General features: G+C 44.4%; 1 protein-coding gene across 10 annotated transcripts in view; it reads right to left on the reverse strand.

Moving 5' to 3' along the window:
• LOC126534122 (echinoderm microtubule-associated protein-like 2) overlaps nt 1-18,028 on the reverse strand; it is a 243,654-nt gene that overhangs the window by 13,596 nt on the left and 212,030 nt on the right. For all 10 annotated transcript variants that reach the window (XM_055072681.2, XM_055072682.1, XM_050181351.2 and 7 more), the window contains 4 exons: nt 16,226-16,357; nt 11,313-11,469; nt 10,132-10,229; nt 459-546 (listed from right to left, as the gene is read on the reverse strand). In XM_055072681.2, the coding sequence (XP_054928656.1) occupies nt 459-546; nt 10,132-10,229; nt 11,313-11,469; nt 16,226-16,357 (475 nt within the window). The remainder of the gene's footprint in view (nt 1-458; nt 547-10,131; nt 10,230-11,312; nt 11,470-16,225; nt 16,358-18,028) is intronic.

Genomic DNA, 18,028 nt, shown 5'->3' on the forward strand with positions numbered 1-18,028 from the left:
ATGAGAAAGTGAGTGTGCATTGGCATTTTCATGTGAGACGGGCGGGCCAGTATTGCGGTAAAGCTGCCGTGGCGGGCAGCCATATACTGTCTTCGATCGCGTGCGCGTCGCGCATTTTATTACGATCGCAGTTTGACAATGTACTGAACGTTGGTGGCAAAAAATTTTTGTTTCCGGAAACGTGTGAACCGGCAAAATATGAGCGTAACTCTACTGTGTCATTTCTTTTTGTTCTCGATTGCGAACATTGGCGCCGGGAAAACGTACGTAACGAGAATGTATTAACGAGAATCTACTGTATTTTCTTTTATAATTCAGTGGCATGTTACATTCAGGTGCACCTTTAGTTCGTTGCTTTAAACCCGAAAAAATGGGTGCACGTTAGGTTAGAGGCAAGTTAAAATAATGTAAACATGGTACACTGTGCAAGAAGTACTTTTCTCTTGAGACACACTCACAGTAGAGGATCTCATAATCGCCAGAACATGAACGCAGGTACGTGCTGTCAACTGCCCAGTCCAGGTGGATGACAAAGCTCGAGTGGCCCTGTCGTCGGAAAACATCAAAAACACATTAGGGCAAAATCCACAGGATCGATGATCAGCTGGCACACACAGTTGAACAGCTTCGGTAAGTTTGACACGGAAGGTTCAAACTTCACTTTAATTCAACCATGTCAAACTTTAACCCTGCTCAATTTCACCTACGTTTTGATTCAACCATGACCAAAAATCCTTTCAGATGGCCATGCTTCAAAAATAGAATAAGTCCAGCTTATCTTGTCTGTCACGCAGAGGCTGAATTAACAGAAGCAACTATAATACAATATCAGAAAACACACACAAAAAAGTATGATGCTAACTCAGCATTCAGATGAAATAAACCAAAAATATGAAGCTTATGAATATAAATATGAAAAATATGAAGCTTAGGGGCGGTCAGCGGTGGCGTAGAGGTAGAACACCCGCCTCGCGTGCAAGAGGTCCGTGGTTCGAATCCCGGTGCCGCGCAATTTTCCACCGGATTAAAAAAAAAAAAAAAAAAAAAAAAATCCGCGTGTTGATAAAATTGCATAAACAGGCCTGGAATGTGGCCTGGTGCCGGTGACCAGAACCGGTAACACACTCCCTCACCAGAGCAGGATTGGCCACCCTGGTGCAGTACTTGGCCACAACCTCCTATATGAACACAACAATCAAACCCCGGCCCTCAGTCCCCAGCAGCTGCGAAGCAACTGACCACGGCGGCGGTCAGACCTGCGACGCTGCAGAGGGTGCTAAGAATCCCTGGCTCCGGACAGGCCGCCATTGGAATATGAACCTGGCAACGTTTAACGCAAGAACATTATCTAGTGAGGCGAGTCTAGCAGTGCTATTGGAAGAATTAGAGGGCAGTAAATGGGATATAATAGGGCTCAGTGAAGTTAGGAGGCCAAAAGAAGCATATACAGTGTTAAGGAGCGGGCACGTCCTGTGCTACCGGGGCTTAGCGGAGAGACGAGAACTAGGAGTTGGATTCCAGATTAATAAGAATATAGCTGGTAACATACAGGAATTCTATAGCATTAACGAGAGGGTGGCATGTCTTGTTGTGAAACTTAATAAGAGGTACAAAATGAAGGTTGTACAGGTCTACGCCCCTACATCCAGTCATGATGACCAGGAAGTCGAAAGCTTCTACGAAGACGTGGAATCGGCGATGGGTAGAGTGAAAACAAAATACACTATACTGATGGGCGATTTCAATGCCAAGGTAGGCAAGAAGCATGCTGGAGACAAGGCAGTGGGGGAATATGGCATAGGCACTAGGAATAGCAGGGGGGAGGTATTAGTAGAGTTTGCAGAACAGAATAATATGAGGATAATGAATACCTTCTTCCGCAAGCGGAATAACCGAAAGTGGACATGGAGGAGCCCGAACGGCGAGACTAGAAATGAAATAGATTTCATACTCTGCGCTAACCCTGGCATCATACAAGATGTGGACGTGCTCGGTAAGGTGCGCTGCAGTGACCACAGGATGGTAAGAACTCGAATTAGCCTAGACCTGAGGAGGGAACGGAGGAAACTGGTACATAAGAAGCCGATCAATGAGTTAGCGCTAAGAGGGAAAATAGAGGAATTCCAGATCAAGCTACAGAACAGGTATTCGGCTTTAAGCCACGAAGAGGATCTTAGTGTTGAAGCAATGAACGACAATCTTGTGGGCATCATTAAGGAGTGTGCAATAGAAGTCGGTGGTAACTCCGTTAGACAGGATACCAGTAAGCTATCGCAGGAGACGAAAGATCTGATCAAGAAACGCCAATGTATGAAAGCCTCTAACCCTACAGCTAGAATAGAACTGGCAGAACTTTCGAAGTTAATCAACAAGCGTAAGACAGCTGACATAAGGAAGCATAACATGGATAGAATTGAACAAGCTCTCAGGAACGGAGGAAGCCTAAAAGCAGTGAAGAAGAAACTAGGAATTGGCAAGAATCAGATGTATGCGCTAAGAGACAAAGCCGGCAATATCATTACTAATATGGATGAGATAGTTCAAGTGGCTGAGGAGTTCTATAGAGATTTATACAGTACGAGTGGCACCCACGATGATAATGGAAGAGAGAATAATCTAGAGGAATTCGATATCCCAGAAGTAACGCCGGAAGAAGTAAAGAAAGCCTTGGGAGCTATGCAAAGGGGGAAGGCAGCTGGGGAGGATCAGGTAACAGCAGATTTGCTGAAGGATGGTGGGCAGATTGTTCTAGAAAAACTGGCCAGCCTCTATACGCAATGCCTCAAGACCTCGAGCGTACCGGAATCTTGGAAGAACGCTAACATAATCCTAATCCATAAGAAAGGCGACGCCAAAGACTTGAAAAATTATAGACCGATCAGCTTACTGTCCGTTGCCTACAAAGTATTTACTAAGGTAATTGCAAATAGAATCCGGAACACCTTAGACTTCCGTCAACCAAAGGACCAGGCAGGATTCCGTAAAGGCTACTCAACAATAGATCATATTCACACTATCAATCAGGTGATAGAGAAATGTGCGGAATATAACCAACCATTATATATAGCTTTCATTGATTACGAGAAAGCGTTTGATTCAGTCGAAACCTCAGCAGTCATGGAGGCATTGCGGAATCAGGGTGTAGACGAACCGTATGTAAAAATACTGAAAGATATCTATAGCGGCTCCACAGCCACTGTACTCCTCCATAAAGAAAGCAACAAAATCCCAATAAAGAAAGGCGTCAGGCAGGGAGATACGATCTCTCCAATGCTATTCACAGCGTGTTTACAGGAGGTATTCAGAGACCTGGATTGGGAAGAATTGGGGATAAGAGTAAATGGAGAATACCTTAGTAACTTGCGCTTCGCTGATGATATTGCCTTGCTTAGTAACTCAGGGGACCAACTGCAATGCATGCTCACTGATCTGGAGAGGCAGAGCAGAAGGGTGGGACTAAAAATGAATCTGCAGAAAACTAAAGTAATGTTTAACAGTCTCGGAAGGGAACAGCAGTTTACGATAGGTAGCGAGGCACTGGAAGTGGTAAGAGAATACATCTACTTAGGACAGGTAGTGACTGCTGATCCAGATCATGAGAGTGAAATAATCAGAAGAATAAGAATGGGCTGGGGTGCGTTTGGCAGGCATTCGCAGATCATGAACAGCAGGTTGCCATTATCCCTCAAGAGAAAAGTGTATAACAGCTGTGTCTTACCAGTACTCACGTACGGGGCAGAAACCTGGAGGCTTACGAAAAGGGTTCTACTTAAATTGAGGACGACGCAACGAGCTATGGAAAGAAAAATGATAGGTGTAACGTTAAGGGATAAGAAAAGAGCAGATTGGGTGAGGGAACAAACGCGCGTTAATGACATCTTAGTTGAAATCAAGAAAAAGAAATGGGCATGGGCAGGACATGTAATGAGGAGGGAAGATAACCGATGGTCATTAAGAGTTACGGACTGGATTCCGAAGGAAGGGAAGCGTAGCAGGGGGCGACAGAAAGTTAGGTGGGCAGATGAGATTAGGAAGTTTGGAGGGTCAACATGGCCACAATTAGTACATGACCGGGGTAGTTGGAGAAGTATGGGAGAGGCCTTTGCCCTGCAGTGGGCGTAATCAGGCTGATGATGATGATGATGATGATGAATCACAAGCAAATGCTTCTACTGCTACTAATAGTACTGCAGAACCTTGGTATGTCCCCAGTTCAAATCACTTGTACGTTTATACATTTATGGTGCAGAATTTAAAACATAGTCAATTGACGAAATACCGTCATGCGATAAAATAAAAGCTCCTCAAGTCAAATGGTGAGACACAATAATGCTGTTCTACTTATTTGTTCCATGGAGTATGAGCGAGCCTTTCTGAAAATATCATGTGCTTCGGCAGCACATTTTGGGGATACTGTATCAGGAAACAGGCGACAGTGTCGAGGCTTATGTTAAATGGATGTGGCTTCATTAAAAGCAAGCTGCAAATGTAAGTGAGCTCACAAGTGAACAATATGTTAGTTAGTGCAATTTTAACTCAAATTGTTGTTATTGGGTGTGCAAATGGCGCTTGTGTATCCGGGTAACCCCGATTAATGTTGAATTCCAATGGCAGATCCAGATCAAGTTTTTCTGCTCTGTATGGAGCAATCCTATTCCAATGGCAGAATGGGAGCGTGAGCTGTGTGTTCCAATGGCAGATTGGGACCAGCCGCTGATCCCGGATTGCTCCGTGGAGCAAAAATATTTGCTCCGCCGAAATCGGCAGATTTGACCGGAAGTCCTCGTGACGTATTTCCTTCACCCGCCTCTGCTTCCTGTCACGGTCGCCTGTTTCCGGTCGCGGGCAGCTATGGACGACATGGGAAACGTGGACGCCGCTTCGCGCCGTGCGATTTTGTTCGCGCTCCTAGACAGCTCCGACTCAGACAGTACAATTTCCAAGTCGAGTGATGATTCTTCTGACACGGACAGTGAAATGGGGTGGTGGGTTGCGCTTCCAAGCGCTTGTTCCTCTCTCTATTCTAGCGCCCTCTCACTTGGTTTTCCTGTACTAAGTGCCCCCGCGGGAGCGCACGCATTCCCTTCGCAGATATGGTGAGAGCAGATGAGAGTGATCTCAGTCGGAGCGACGCGCTTCGTTCGTGATCCGGCCGAGCGCTCGCGATCTACCATTGGAATTCAACATAAGTAGTGGAACGACATTATCTACCACAAGCTACCATAAAGAAGTCTGTATATACTTTAAAGAAATCTGGGTGACACAGAAAAACAGCTATCACCACTTGAAGAAAACAGTCTTGTGCTTGCGGAACAGGAAGCAGAGGCACAGAGGCACAGTGGCTCACAACATTTTTAAGACATACGCCACAAACAAGATGCACTGCTTTTGAAAAGTGATATGGGTGTTCAAATAATTGAATTTTCTAATCAAATTTAGTAGGATTGCAGTAGAATATATACTTCGGAATATCAAACTGAATATCGAATATTTTCTAAACAAACTGAAATATGAGGTCTTTGTGAAGTAGTCCACCTAGTAAAAAAAAAAGGCTTAGTTGAATTATTCAACATATGGAGGTAATTATGTTCACAATTGGATGTCCAATCATCTGTGGCACTTGTAAAGAAAAAGCGATTAGTGTATTCCCATGCAACATGACAATGACTGTAATGAAACAAGGGAAAATGCACATAGTGCATTGTGTTCATTGAGAGAGGCGCAGTAGTACCACAGTGTTATAGTACGTTTTAAAGGGATGCAGGGATGCAAAACATGGTGAGACTGGCCAAATTATAAATTGTTTTGTTGTCTAAATTGAGACAACATATTTGTATATAGGCTGCCTAAAAGCAGTGCATTCTTACTAAATGACTAGAAATTATTGGGCACAATTAATTTTCTGCCTTGTGTGTTCACTCAGAAACCGGTGCCTCAGTGCAACAACCCTCTCTTCTGCAGCAGAAACCATCGGAACAGCGTTTACCTTCACCATTCCGTCTCCCTCAAAGCTCTAATAAGTGCCGTTACCCCTCAAATACAAGCATAAATGAATGTTTGACCATATCAATTAACAAATTCTCGCATCAAATACAGGTAGAATAGCAACGACTACTCCACTTGTGTTCAATGTTTCACATATTCAGACACCGCTAGACATTAAGCTTTCAGAGACACATCACGGCACACAGCTAACACTGATAAAATCGGCGTCATACAGCACAATGACAAAGCACAAAACAGGCAACATAACTACTCTGCTATGGCACATTTCTAGTACATGCTGCTCCTATTCTTGCTTTTGTAACACCCACTGTGCTTCTTGTTCTTGTGTTCTACCGCACAGCCTTTTAAGCATTCGATGAACTTTACTGCCTTGCCATTTTGCTTCAACAAGCTCGTGTGTGCAGTCATCAGTGAAAGCAATTTACACAGTGTGTACAGTAAAACCTCCTTAAACCGTACCTGCTTAAACAGTAGTTTCGTTTTAAAAGTAGTAAAGTCAAATCCCCGACTCAGCGGCCATTGAACATAATGTGTTTTGTATCTGCATAAACCGTACCAGCTTATTGCATACGTATCGGTTAACACATAGTGTTTCCACTTTTCGTTGTGCAAACACAGCGGTGCGTCGTCTCCATCGGGCGGCCCGGAAGAACAACAAGCCTCAGAGATCTGAACAACGGCCTCCAAGCACCCTGCGCGTTTGCGTGTGAAGCCACATCAACATCAACATCATTTCGGCGCCATGCCAGAGAGCAAGAGAGCATTGTGGTGTCGTGCAAGCGAGGGCTCGCGTCATGCCGAATCTCGGATAAAAAAAAAGATGCAGAGTGCTCAGCATGGAAGAAACATTATACACATCGTTCGTGCTATCGAATGTGACACGAAGAAGTCGGCGCTGGCACGCGACATGGGTTTACTGTTGATTACGGTGTGTGGCATTTGGAATGCGAAGAAGTTGCTCGGCAGCGCTGCTCCGACCGCGAAGAGATATTAGCTACGAGGTTCGACTTTTCAACATCGTTGCCTCTGTTGTTGCCGAACTGTCGACTAGCGACAGTGATAAGGATGGCACGGAAAGTGGCAGCACAGGCAATTCAGGCCCGACAGTGGCAGAAGTTGCGCGTTACGTCAGCCTCATGAATGCAATCGTTGCGAGGAGAACAGCACCCCACAATGAAAAAGTGCCCAGCGACTTCTGCAATGCTAACGCACCTGTGTACGGAGAATATGCAACGCCAACGAGGAATCTGCCATGCGAGTGTTTGCCGAGAAGAGAGGACTGGCTGAAAAGCTGGCTCGCAGCTTCAGTAAGTTTGAGGCCGCTGTCACCGCTACTAGGCCGCCACGGCATTAAACGAAAGTAACACGTTTTGTCGCGCGAAGTAAATAAACACTGCATGTTTTTCACCTCTCATCGCACTCTTTCCGAGTTCCATTTTTGACAGGTAAGTGGGTGAGCTCATGGTAATTCTGTTAAGCTGTACTATTGTTTAGTACATTCTCTTTCCGAGCTCTGGCCAACTACAGTTTAACGAGGTTTCACTGTATCTGAATTGTACACAGGCTGTGTGCCAAGTATGCCAGGAAATTCAGTCTTCTTGCATCTTGTGTGTTCCAGAAACTTCCTTGGGCAGCTGCATTACAACACCGGAATGAAATGTGAGAAAGCAATCTAACAGACCCATTTTCCTTTCAACCTTCACGAGTGTGTAATGGGCAACTAATGCATTTTACCCAAGGCAAGCGGTTTGAGTTCTAGAGGACATTCAGCGCCAGTTAGGCTACAATCGCACATCACTGTTTCAAGTAATTAGGTGTTCTAGTTGCTTCATCCCATCTGTGTTTCATTCTCACATAACTGCACCAACCGTACAGCCTAATCTAAGCCTAGTCAAGCTCGTAACTGTAGCTTTGAACTACCGGTACTAATTCTGGTGCTGTCCCACGCAGCATTCTTCGAGTTGAAACATATTTCCAAGCATAGGAAATCTAGGTGGCTCGTGCTTCCGAATAAATTCCATAGGTCAACGACCTTGTTTCCGCAAGCCAGAACACACACTCCTTTAGAAATGTTACGTGTTCTGCGATACACATCTCTAGCAGATTGATATCCACTATCATTTTTGTGTCGGCTTCATTTTCCTTAGAATCCTTGCACAGCAGTGCTCACATATGCAATATGCAGAATACACAGTAATACACAGACTATGCAGCAAGATACAGAATATGCAGCATTGGTGACAGGCAAGCAAGCTACACTGGTCATTATTGAAAAAAAGAAAAAAATAGCAAAGTAATAGAATGTGCTCTAGTGTAAAAATTATTCTGGGGCAAAGAGTAGGAAATATTTTGAGAGTCTAGATCATGTTTCCCCACAGTGAGCCACATTGCATGAGAAAAAACAACGAAAAAATGTGAGATGAGGTAAAAATGACAAGAAATGCAAAAGAAAGCAGCAAAAGAAGAAAGACAGAAAGAGAATGAAATGGTGCAGTGGCAGTCATTTTTGTTTTAATTTTTGTTGTTACGTGGTGAGTCATACCCATAGAGAGGTAGGGGGTCGTCGTGGTGCCTCCTGGTCCCGTGGAGGAGGAGGCTTCTAGACCCGACCGAGGGGCGTCACATGACACCCGATGGGGGAGAGTTACGCAAAAGATTTTTTTTGCGATTCGGATTGTAGCGGGGGAGAGAGAGAGAGAGAGAAGGCAGGAAGAGAAGAGAAACAGCAGGTGGTGAGCAGAGAGACTTAACCATGCCACCGCAACAACAAACGGGCTCAAACTTACGAGAGTGCAAAACAGGCAGAGGTTACGAGAGAGAGAGAGAGAGAGAGACAAAGAGAATGTACGTATTTGATCAAAGCAGTGCTTGGCAGGCTTAATTATGAGCTTCAAGGAATGGTTGTTTTATAATATAGCCGAAACTGAAGATCTCATTGACTGATGCTTATGACCATACAAGAAGGAAACAAGTTGGCGTGAACATAGGCTCACATTATTGTTCTTTTTTGTTTTTTTTTTTGTCATGATGCAAGCAAAGTATTACAGTGTGCTGCTTAGATGCAACATCAGCTATACTTATTCATTTCCATGTTAAGCTTATGAATTTACTCACTTATTCATTTCTATACCAAAGAGAGAAAATGATTTTACTTTAATGAACTGCTGCTTTGTGGGCAGAGTTAGAAGCTTCAAAAGAAGCTGCTCTTGTAGCAGCAGCGACTTAGCAGCAATGTACAGACTTTGTTGCTGTGTGCTGAAATGAAACAAACCCACAAAAATGTTTGCCCAGGTACTCTTGCTTTTATCTTTATTTTTTCTCTCCCCAACCCCCTAGGCAGGAGAGATTTGGCACTGCACTGTTTGACTGCATCATTTATTCATCTACTCATTCATTTCAATGCTAAACTTCATCTGCACCAGTCACGTTCTGATTTCAAGAAAGCTGGAAACAAAATTAAAACAAATGGCACTTTGTGAATATGGTATTTAAGCTTTGATTAAATATGCATCTTGATAACACAGGTGGCAAAGAAGTAACTTAAAGTACTTCCAAGCAGCAGTGCTGCACTAAGTGCCCATCGTTAGTGACGAATGAATTTTATTTCTGCTCTCTTCAAATGCGCCGTTCACGGCCTGCAGGATGTGGCTCGTAAATTAGACAAATGAAAAAGCTAGCTGTTACGCTCTACAGTATTATTTAGCCAAACTGCAGTAGTGGACGACATAATGCACTTTCATAGCTTCACTCCAGCTATATTTATTGCCCGAGTCAATGCTTACCAAAAGTATTGCAGGCTGAGAGACGTTTGAGGCAATACGTGAGACAGAGAGTAACCGTTCTGCATGCATTATTTTTCCGTCCACTTAAACGCAATGCATTCCTTCCCCTGCTTTGTACAGTGTTCATGAGACGACCCAAGTCATTATAGTCTAGGCTGCACCGTTGAGTCCCAAGAAATTCCCTCAATAAAAAAAAAATCCGAGTAGTCTGCAAAGCAGCGAACGGCAGCCAAAGAGTAAGCAGCAGCACGCAGGCCGAAAGGCACGAGCAGACAGGAAGCCCACCCAGGCAAGGCTTGCGAGCACACAACAGAAATCGAGGCAGTTGAGATCTGGGACTCACCGAACACCGGCTGATGCGATTGTACTTGCGGCCTTCTTCACTGACTTGGTACACGTAGATGAAGCTGTCTCGTGAGCCGAGGGCGAGGAGCTGGCCATCTGCAGCGCGCGTTCAAGCAGCGATCACATCACGCTTCTCGTGTCAACGTCCTTTTCTACACTTCCCGTATCTCTCTGAGAATTTACACAAGCAAAATTAAGTTATTTGTGTGGATCACTGGGTACTAGCATTGGCTAATCCAGTACAGTCAACTCCTGTTAATTTGACTCTTGTGGGACTGTAACATTTCGTTGAATCAACAGGCGGTGACAAAACGAACAAATTCAGATCTTTCTGCTTTAATGTTTTAGGTATTCTAATGTTTTGCTTTTTTTTTTTGCGTTTTGCTCTCGAAGCATTCAACATGCATCCAACACACACTCAACAAGCATCTGGAGATGACCAGCATAGTGGCATGCGGCGCTGTGCAATTGCCACGTGATGCCATGCTGTACGGACAAAGACAGCTGAACTAGGGGGTGTGACACGACAAAATACAAGAGTGAACTTGTGTTGGCTTCATGAAGTGAAAGGAGCGTTGGCCACTAAGAAATAATAGAAAACAGCTTCACACCAGGGAAGCAGTAGCAGCTTGTGCTGGACTCCTTCTGTTTTCACACTATTAATAACCACTACATGCATCAGGGGGTGCTAGTGGGGGGGGTCAGTGGCAGTCGAATTAAGCGAAGTCACATGCTTTCAGATTCAAACTAAACAAGCTTTCTTTTTAGCAATGGATCATTTTTTGCCGGGTATTTCAGGTGCATTTGAATTAACCGAAATGTCTAATTAACCGAAGTCTCATTAACGGGAGCCAACTGTAGTACATTCAGATAGAATGTGTAAGAAAAAAAAGAAAAAGAGAAGACAATGTCAGTGTAAAGCATAAGCCAGAATTTTGCCAGTGAAAACTACATTTGCACAAGAAAAAAAAAAAAAAAGTTACTGCATCTGTGTGACAATGCCCCTTTTCTTTTTTACTTTTTTTTAAACATACGCGAGAGTGTCTTCTAGTGTATTAGAAACCGTGGTCCTAATGCAATGCAATAGTGTTTTCCCTGCAATTTGTCGCTTTTACACAGGGCACGCTCAACTGACAGACAAGCAAGTTCTCCAGAAAAGCCAGCCACTCAAATGCTCACTTGGCGAGAATGCCACGGCGTCGATGGGCTCGGTGCCGTCGCTGTGCATCGAGTAGAGCTGCCGCGTGGACGAGTCTATGACGCTCCACCGACCCGTCCGTGTGGTGAGCACCAGGACGCTGCCATCGGGGGAGAAGCAGGCAGCCTGCGCCTGTTCCTGCGTGTGCAGCAGGGCAGCACAGGTGAGGAACACCAGGAAAGCCAAATGACACAGAGGTCAATTACGCGATAAGCAATGAATATGACGGCAAAGATGCCACATTTCCAGCTGTCGACTGAAACATAACCCGCTTTAATGTGATGTGCGAGAGAAGGCACAAGCCATACACTCGTAGTGCACGAATACAGGACAAAGAGAAGCATACATACACTATAGGGCTCTCAAAAAGTGAACACCTAATTAATACTCAAGCAAACATCAATCAATCAATCATTTAATAAATAAATAAATCTTTATTTTCCTTCTACAGAAAGAAAAGTATCGCACACATAAAAACTGCAACGCCGAGCAGCTCGATGGGACAGCTGGCCCTTGATTTGACAGAAACGGCCAGGAATATACAGATTGATGCACCTACCTTTGGACAAGTATTTCAATAGTGAATAAGCATGGACACAATATGCTTACTGGAAAAAATAAAATAAGGTAAAGAAGACTATTAAATAAAAAGAGAACACATGAAGAGAAGGTAACGTCAATGATCAGCTCTATAGGAAACAAACCACAGGAGAGAAGTGCTTGATGCGAGGCAATAGAACGACCTATAGTAGTAAAAATTTACTGCTGAGGCCTCCATTTTGAGACTAAGATACACAGTAGAACCTCGTTCATACGTTACGGGCAAAAAAAAATACAAGAAATAAATGCACTAACCAGGAACGACCAAATGTTACTAAAGAACAGCTTCTTTGGGTAGCTATTGGCGGGAAATTCTGACATGCCCACTCAGCTAAAATGGCAGCACGAGATGGCCATGCAATGTACCCTATTTTACTATCACATAGCTGTGGAGCTTTAAGACGGCAACGGGAAACCAAAACGAAATCAAGCTGGTGGTGGACGCTGTAATACGATGCTGCAAGAGTGAAACCCGAGAGTGCCCAGCATGCCCTCCTTGTAGCAGAGAAAGGCTTAACGGCGGTGAAGTTGAGTTATCGGCGATTAAAAGCATTCAGCATATGCTTCCAATGGCACTACACCACGCGCGCTGTGAAACAGACAGATGAAGATGTTTATCGCACTTCGGTTGGCGGTGATAGCTGTGAATGCGATGACCCGCTAGGAGATTAGCTGGTACCGGGAGGGGAAAGTGAGTGCGTGTTGGCATTTCCACATGATATGGGCAGCTGAGTACTGCTGAAAAGCTGGCACAGCAGGTGCCTACCGCTCTCGATCACGCGTGCCTCATGCCTTTTCTTGTTCACATGGGATCTAGCAACCAAAAATGTATCATACAATCGCAGTTTGGCAATGTACCGAACGTTGGTGCCGAAAGATTGTGTTTTCCGAGAACGTAGTAATCGGTAAAAAAAGTACCGTAACTGTATTCGGCGAATTTCTGTGTTCGCAATCAAGAACATTGTCACCGGAAAGTCGAACGAAATGCGATCGTATTGACGAGGTTATATTGTATTCAGTCTTAGCCCTCTGGGTTCCAGGCATATTGGGCAATTTCGCTTGCTGCTTGCTGGAGGTCTTTCCAAGATACAACAAATTCAATTTATGTTTAAGTAACACATTAGCCGGCATGCTGTTTATTTGGGATATGTTGCTCAGCATATTACGAAGTTTTTTAATCTGGAAATTCAAACAAATACAGTAGTACCTTGTTGATATGTTCCCGTTACGTACGTTTTCCCAGCGCCAACGTTCACTATCGAGAACACGAAAAATGACTCAATAGAGTAATGCTCATTTTTTACCGGTTCACATGTTCCCAAAAAGCAAGATTTTTCAGATCGTATGATACATTTTACAGCTTCTAGATCTCGTGTAAACAAGAAAATGCACAAGACACGCGCAATCGAGAACAGCATATAGCTGCCCACCGCGGCAGCTTCAGTGCAATTCTCATCTGCCCGTCTCACGTGAAAGCGCCAGCGCGCACTCAATTTCTCATTTCGGTACCAGCAAATCCCCTTTCGTCGGTCTCTCTTCTCCGGGGGTCATCGCTCGTGGCATTAACAGCTATCACCACCCATCCTATTGCAATAAGCGTCTTCACCTATCTGTTTCACAGCGCATGGTGCATAGTGCCATTGGTAGCGTATTTCCCGTTTTTAGTTGGCTACAATCCAAACGCACTGCCGTACCCTGCTGCAGGCGGCGCGATGTGGGCATCAAGTTTCACTTCGGTAGTACCCGGCATTGCCCACCAGCTCAATTTCGTTTTGGTTTCCCATCGCCCTCTTAAAACACCAAGCTATGAGAAAACAAAACGTGTCTCGTGCCACTGGAGCGCCACCAGCTCGACACGCATCGGGCCATCTTGTGCCAAAACGATACGCGCGACACTTCACATCACACAGATGTCAACAATAGTTGAGTCTGTCAAATTCTTAGTTCGGGTTGTATGTTTTCCCGGTTAGATATGTTTTTTCTAGTGTTGTTTTCCAAGACGTATGAACGAGGTTCTATTGTATTACGACTTAAGCAAATTAATTAGGACAACTAGTGTTACACAGGCAACATGGCCTCCTTGTTGCTATCATTGTCACTTGAAGACATCTCATAATCAACATTCATCATCATCAGCCTGGTTATGCCCACTGCAGGGCAAAGGCCTCTCCCATACTTCTCCAACTACCCCGGTCATGTACTAATTGTGGCCATGTTGTCCCTGCAAACTTCTTATTCTCATGCCCACCTAACTTTCTGCCGCCCTCTACTACGCTTTCCTTCCCTTGGAATCCATTCCGTAACTCTTAATGACCATCGGTTATCTTCCCTCCTCATTACGTGTCCTGCCCATGCCCATTTATTTTTCTTGATTTCAACTAAGATATCATTAACTCGCGTTTGTTCCCTCACCCAATCTGCTCTCTTCTTATCCCTTAACGTTACACCTATCATTCTTCTTTCCATAGCTCGTTGCGTCGTCCTCAATTTAAGTAGAACCCTTTTCGCAAGCATCCAGGTTTCTGCCCTGTACGTGGGTACTGGTAAGACACAGCTGTTATAAACTTTTCTCTTGAGGGATAATGGCAACCTGCTGTTCATGATCTGAGAATGCCTGCCAAACGCACCCCAGCCCATTCTTATTCTTCTGATTATTTCAGTCTCATGATCCGGATCCGCAGTCACTACCTGTCCTAAGTAGATGTATTCCCTTACCACTTCCAGTGCCTCACTACCTATTGTAAACTGCTGTTCCCTTCCGAGGCTGTTAAACATTACTTTAGTTTTCTGCAGATTAATTTTTAGACCCACCCTTCGGCTTTGCCTCTCCAGGTCAGTGAGCATGCATTGCAGTTGGTCCCCTGAGTTACTAAGCAAGGCAATATCATCAGCGAATCGCAAGTTACTAAGGTATTCTCCATAAACTCTTATCCCCAATTCTTCCCAATCCAGGTCTCTGAATACCTCCTGTAAACACGCTGTGAATAGCATCGGAGAGATCGCATCTCCCTGCCTGACGCCTTTCTTTATTGGGATTTTGTTGCTTTCTTAATGAAGGACTACGGTGGCTGTGGAGCCGCTATAGATATCTTTCAGTATTTTTACATACGGCTCGTCTACACCCTGATTCCGCAATGCCTCCATGACTGCTGAGGTTTCGACTGAATCAAACGCTTTCTCGTAATCAATGAAAGCTATATATAAAGGTTGGTTGTATTCCGCACATTTTTCTATCACCTGATTGATAGTGTGAATATGGTCTATTGTTGAGTAGCCTTTACGGAATCCTGCCTGGTCCTTTGGTTGACGGAAGTCTAAGGTGTTCCTGATTCTATTTGCAATTACCTTAGTAAATACTTTGTATTTACATTGAATCATTGTAATCATTGTAATCAACACTGAAGTCCTCTAAATCTTATTCATAAGAAATTCTTGAAATTTTGTACCATTAAAAAATGTGAAGGCTTTTCGCACCACTCTGCCATGATCGGGAAACACGAGACGTGAGCAACATCAACAGGCAAGCTTTCTCGAACCATCCACCTTAGAAACAAAACCTGCCATACAATTTTAGTTTATTCAACTTCCACGTGCACTGCAAGTTCGTTAATAAACCAGCTAGCCCGACATTCCACTCTCGAGAAAAGGCACCCGGGCAAAACTTTTGCATTCGTAAGCTTAGCAAGACTGAAACTTGAACAAGTTAGGGATTTCTGCTTCTGAATGGCCAGTGTGCAGACAAAAACACAAGCACGGAACAAACAGGGCAACAAAAACGCCCAACACAACATGAAGTGCCCAAATGTCGCTTGAATCCACGCAGTTGACGACATAGGCAAAACTCATTCGTATTTAGAATTACGATTGAAAAGTAGACTGTGTTACATTGCCATCATTTGGATAAAGAGGCTTTTTTGAGATTTAATGACACAAGTCACATCTTTTGCGACTAAATGGAGAGCTGCAGCATCCATGATAACTTCAAACAAGCAGAATTCTCAAACAGGCTTTTTTTTTTTTCTTGCGAGATATTTTGCTTGGCTCTGAGCTATATTCAAACATGCCCCACAACCTACTTGCGCATGTTTTCAGAGGGTCATCCACTTGTTCACACGGCAACACTGACCCTCAGAGAAGTATAATTTAAAAAATAAATCTACAACTCAAAACGTCATGCAGCCACCTAAATGATGACGATTACGCACACTTTAACTGTGCCACATTTTACAGTCACAATATTCCTTGAGACAAAGTCGTCTGAGGTTTCCAGTGAAGGTGGCAGAGTGACACTCACGCCCAGGTCCCGGCTCCAGACTACCGAGTGCGACAGGGTGTCCCAGAGATGCACCTGGCAGTCGTAGCCACCTGTCACAAACTGGTTCTGCGTTGGGTGGACCGCCAGCGCCCAGATTTCCTCCGTGTGGCCCTGAAAACACCAAAGGCCCATGAGTGAGGGTTAACATCGTCATGCTAGAGTACTGTACAGAGTGCCCTATGTGTGCTCCATGGCCCAGTAGAGTAGAACTCCATTCACATGTTTCGGGGAAAAAAAGGAGACGAAGAACCTACTTACCGAGAAAATTTAGGATGGGAAGTTACTAAAAAAATTTACAAACTCAAATGTAGTTGACATCTACGTTATGCGAAGCGCTGCACGAACCGTTGCAGCACGAGACACCGACACAAGCTGAACTGGTGGGGCTCGAGTGGCCAAGACAAGCGTTGTCATTTTGACAGCTTCGGCAAGCTTACATTTGCATTCATCGAATTCGGACTAGATCAGCAGGTTCTTCAAGTGGGAAATTTTGGCAGGAAGTTCTGACATGCCTAGCTTGGTGCAAATTGTTTTGGTGTGAGACACAGACCCAAACGACCCAAGACGCACATTGTCGTTTTCTAATCACGGAGTATTTTAACCCCTTGAGGCACTATGTACATAATTGTGTAAACAGAAAATAGTGCATCAACAGCAAAAGCACTGAGGAAAATATTTTTTAAATGTGTCACAAAACATTTTTGAACACATAAATTAAAATTAAATTAAATTATGGGGTTTTACATGCCAAAACCACGATCTGGTTAGGAGGCACGCCATAGTGAGGGACTCCGGAAATTGGGCCAGCTGGGCTTCTTAAAGTGCACCTAAATCTAAGTACACAGGTGTTTTCGCATTTCGGCCCCGTCGAAATGCAGCCACCGTGGCTGGGATTTGATCTCGCGACCTCGTGCTTAGCAGCCAAACACCACAGTCACTAAGCAACTGCGTCAGATTTTCAAACACTTTTGACTGGACATGCGCTGCGAAATTTAACAATATGTGCGTAGTGTATTAGTAAAACAATTCGGAAGGTAGAGGGCTGGGCATTTCATGTTCAGTGTCAATCAGTCGTCAAATGCAGGGGGTTCCCTTCTTTTACTGCTTTTCACAATTTCTTACATCCAGCATACATTTCAAGTAGCTGGACAGGTGCTTTCCAAGTATTCTAGACATAACATAGTTAACGTTCTCATATCTTGCATTCCTACATGGAATTCTTACATTGAGAACTGAATGAAAAACTTAGTTATTAATCAGTTGTGCAGATATTCGTCTTTTTCCTACTTCTGAAGATGCAAAAAGGCGTCGCGAAACACAATTTTCACTGGACAGAATTTTTCGGCGCCCAAAAGGGTCAATTCTGCCACAGGCAAAAAATTAACAAAATAGAGCTGGTGGGTAGCATGGGAATATGACACCTACGACGCTGCCAGGGCGATACGCGATGCTCCCTCTGCGCTGTCCGCAGCACGGAGTGGCGGCGCGTTTGGGTTATCACCTATTAAAAGCGTGCAGTGCACCCCAGTCCTCGCTGCGAAACAGGTAAGTAAAGATGCTTATCGCAATAGGGTTGGCGGCGATAGCTGTGAATACAGTGCACAACGACCCGGGAGATTTTCTGGTACCAGAATAAGAAACTTTGCGCACACCGACGTTTTCTCACGAGACGGGTGGTCATGTATTGCGGGGAAGCTGCTGAGGTGAGCGGCTACTGTTCTAGATCGCGCACGCCTTGAGCCTTCCTTTGTTTACACGGCATCTAGCAGCCAGAAAACATAT

Source organism: Dermacentor andersoni, chromosome 7 (genome assembly GCF_023375885.2).
Source record: "Dermacentor andersoni chromosome 7, qqDerAnde1_hic_scaffold, whole genome shotgun sequence".
NCBI lineage: Eukaryota > Metazoa > Arthropoda > Arachnida > Ixodida > Ixodidae > Dermacentor > Dermacentor andersoni.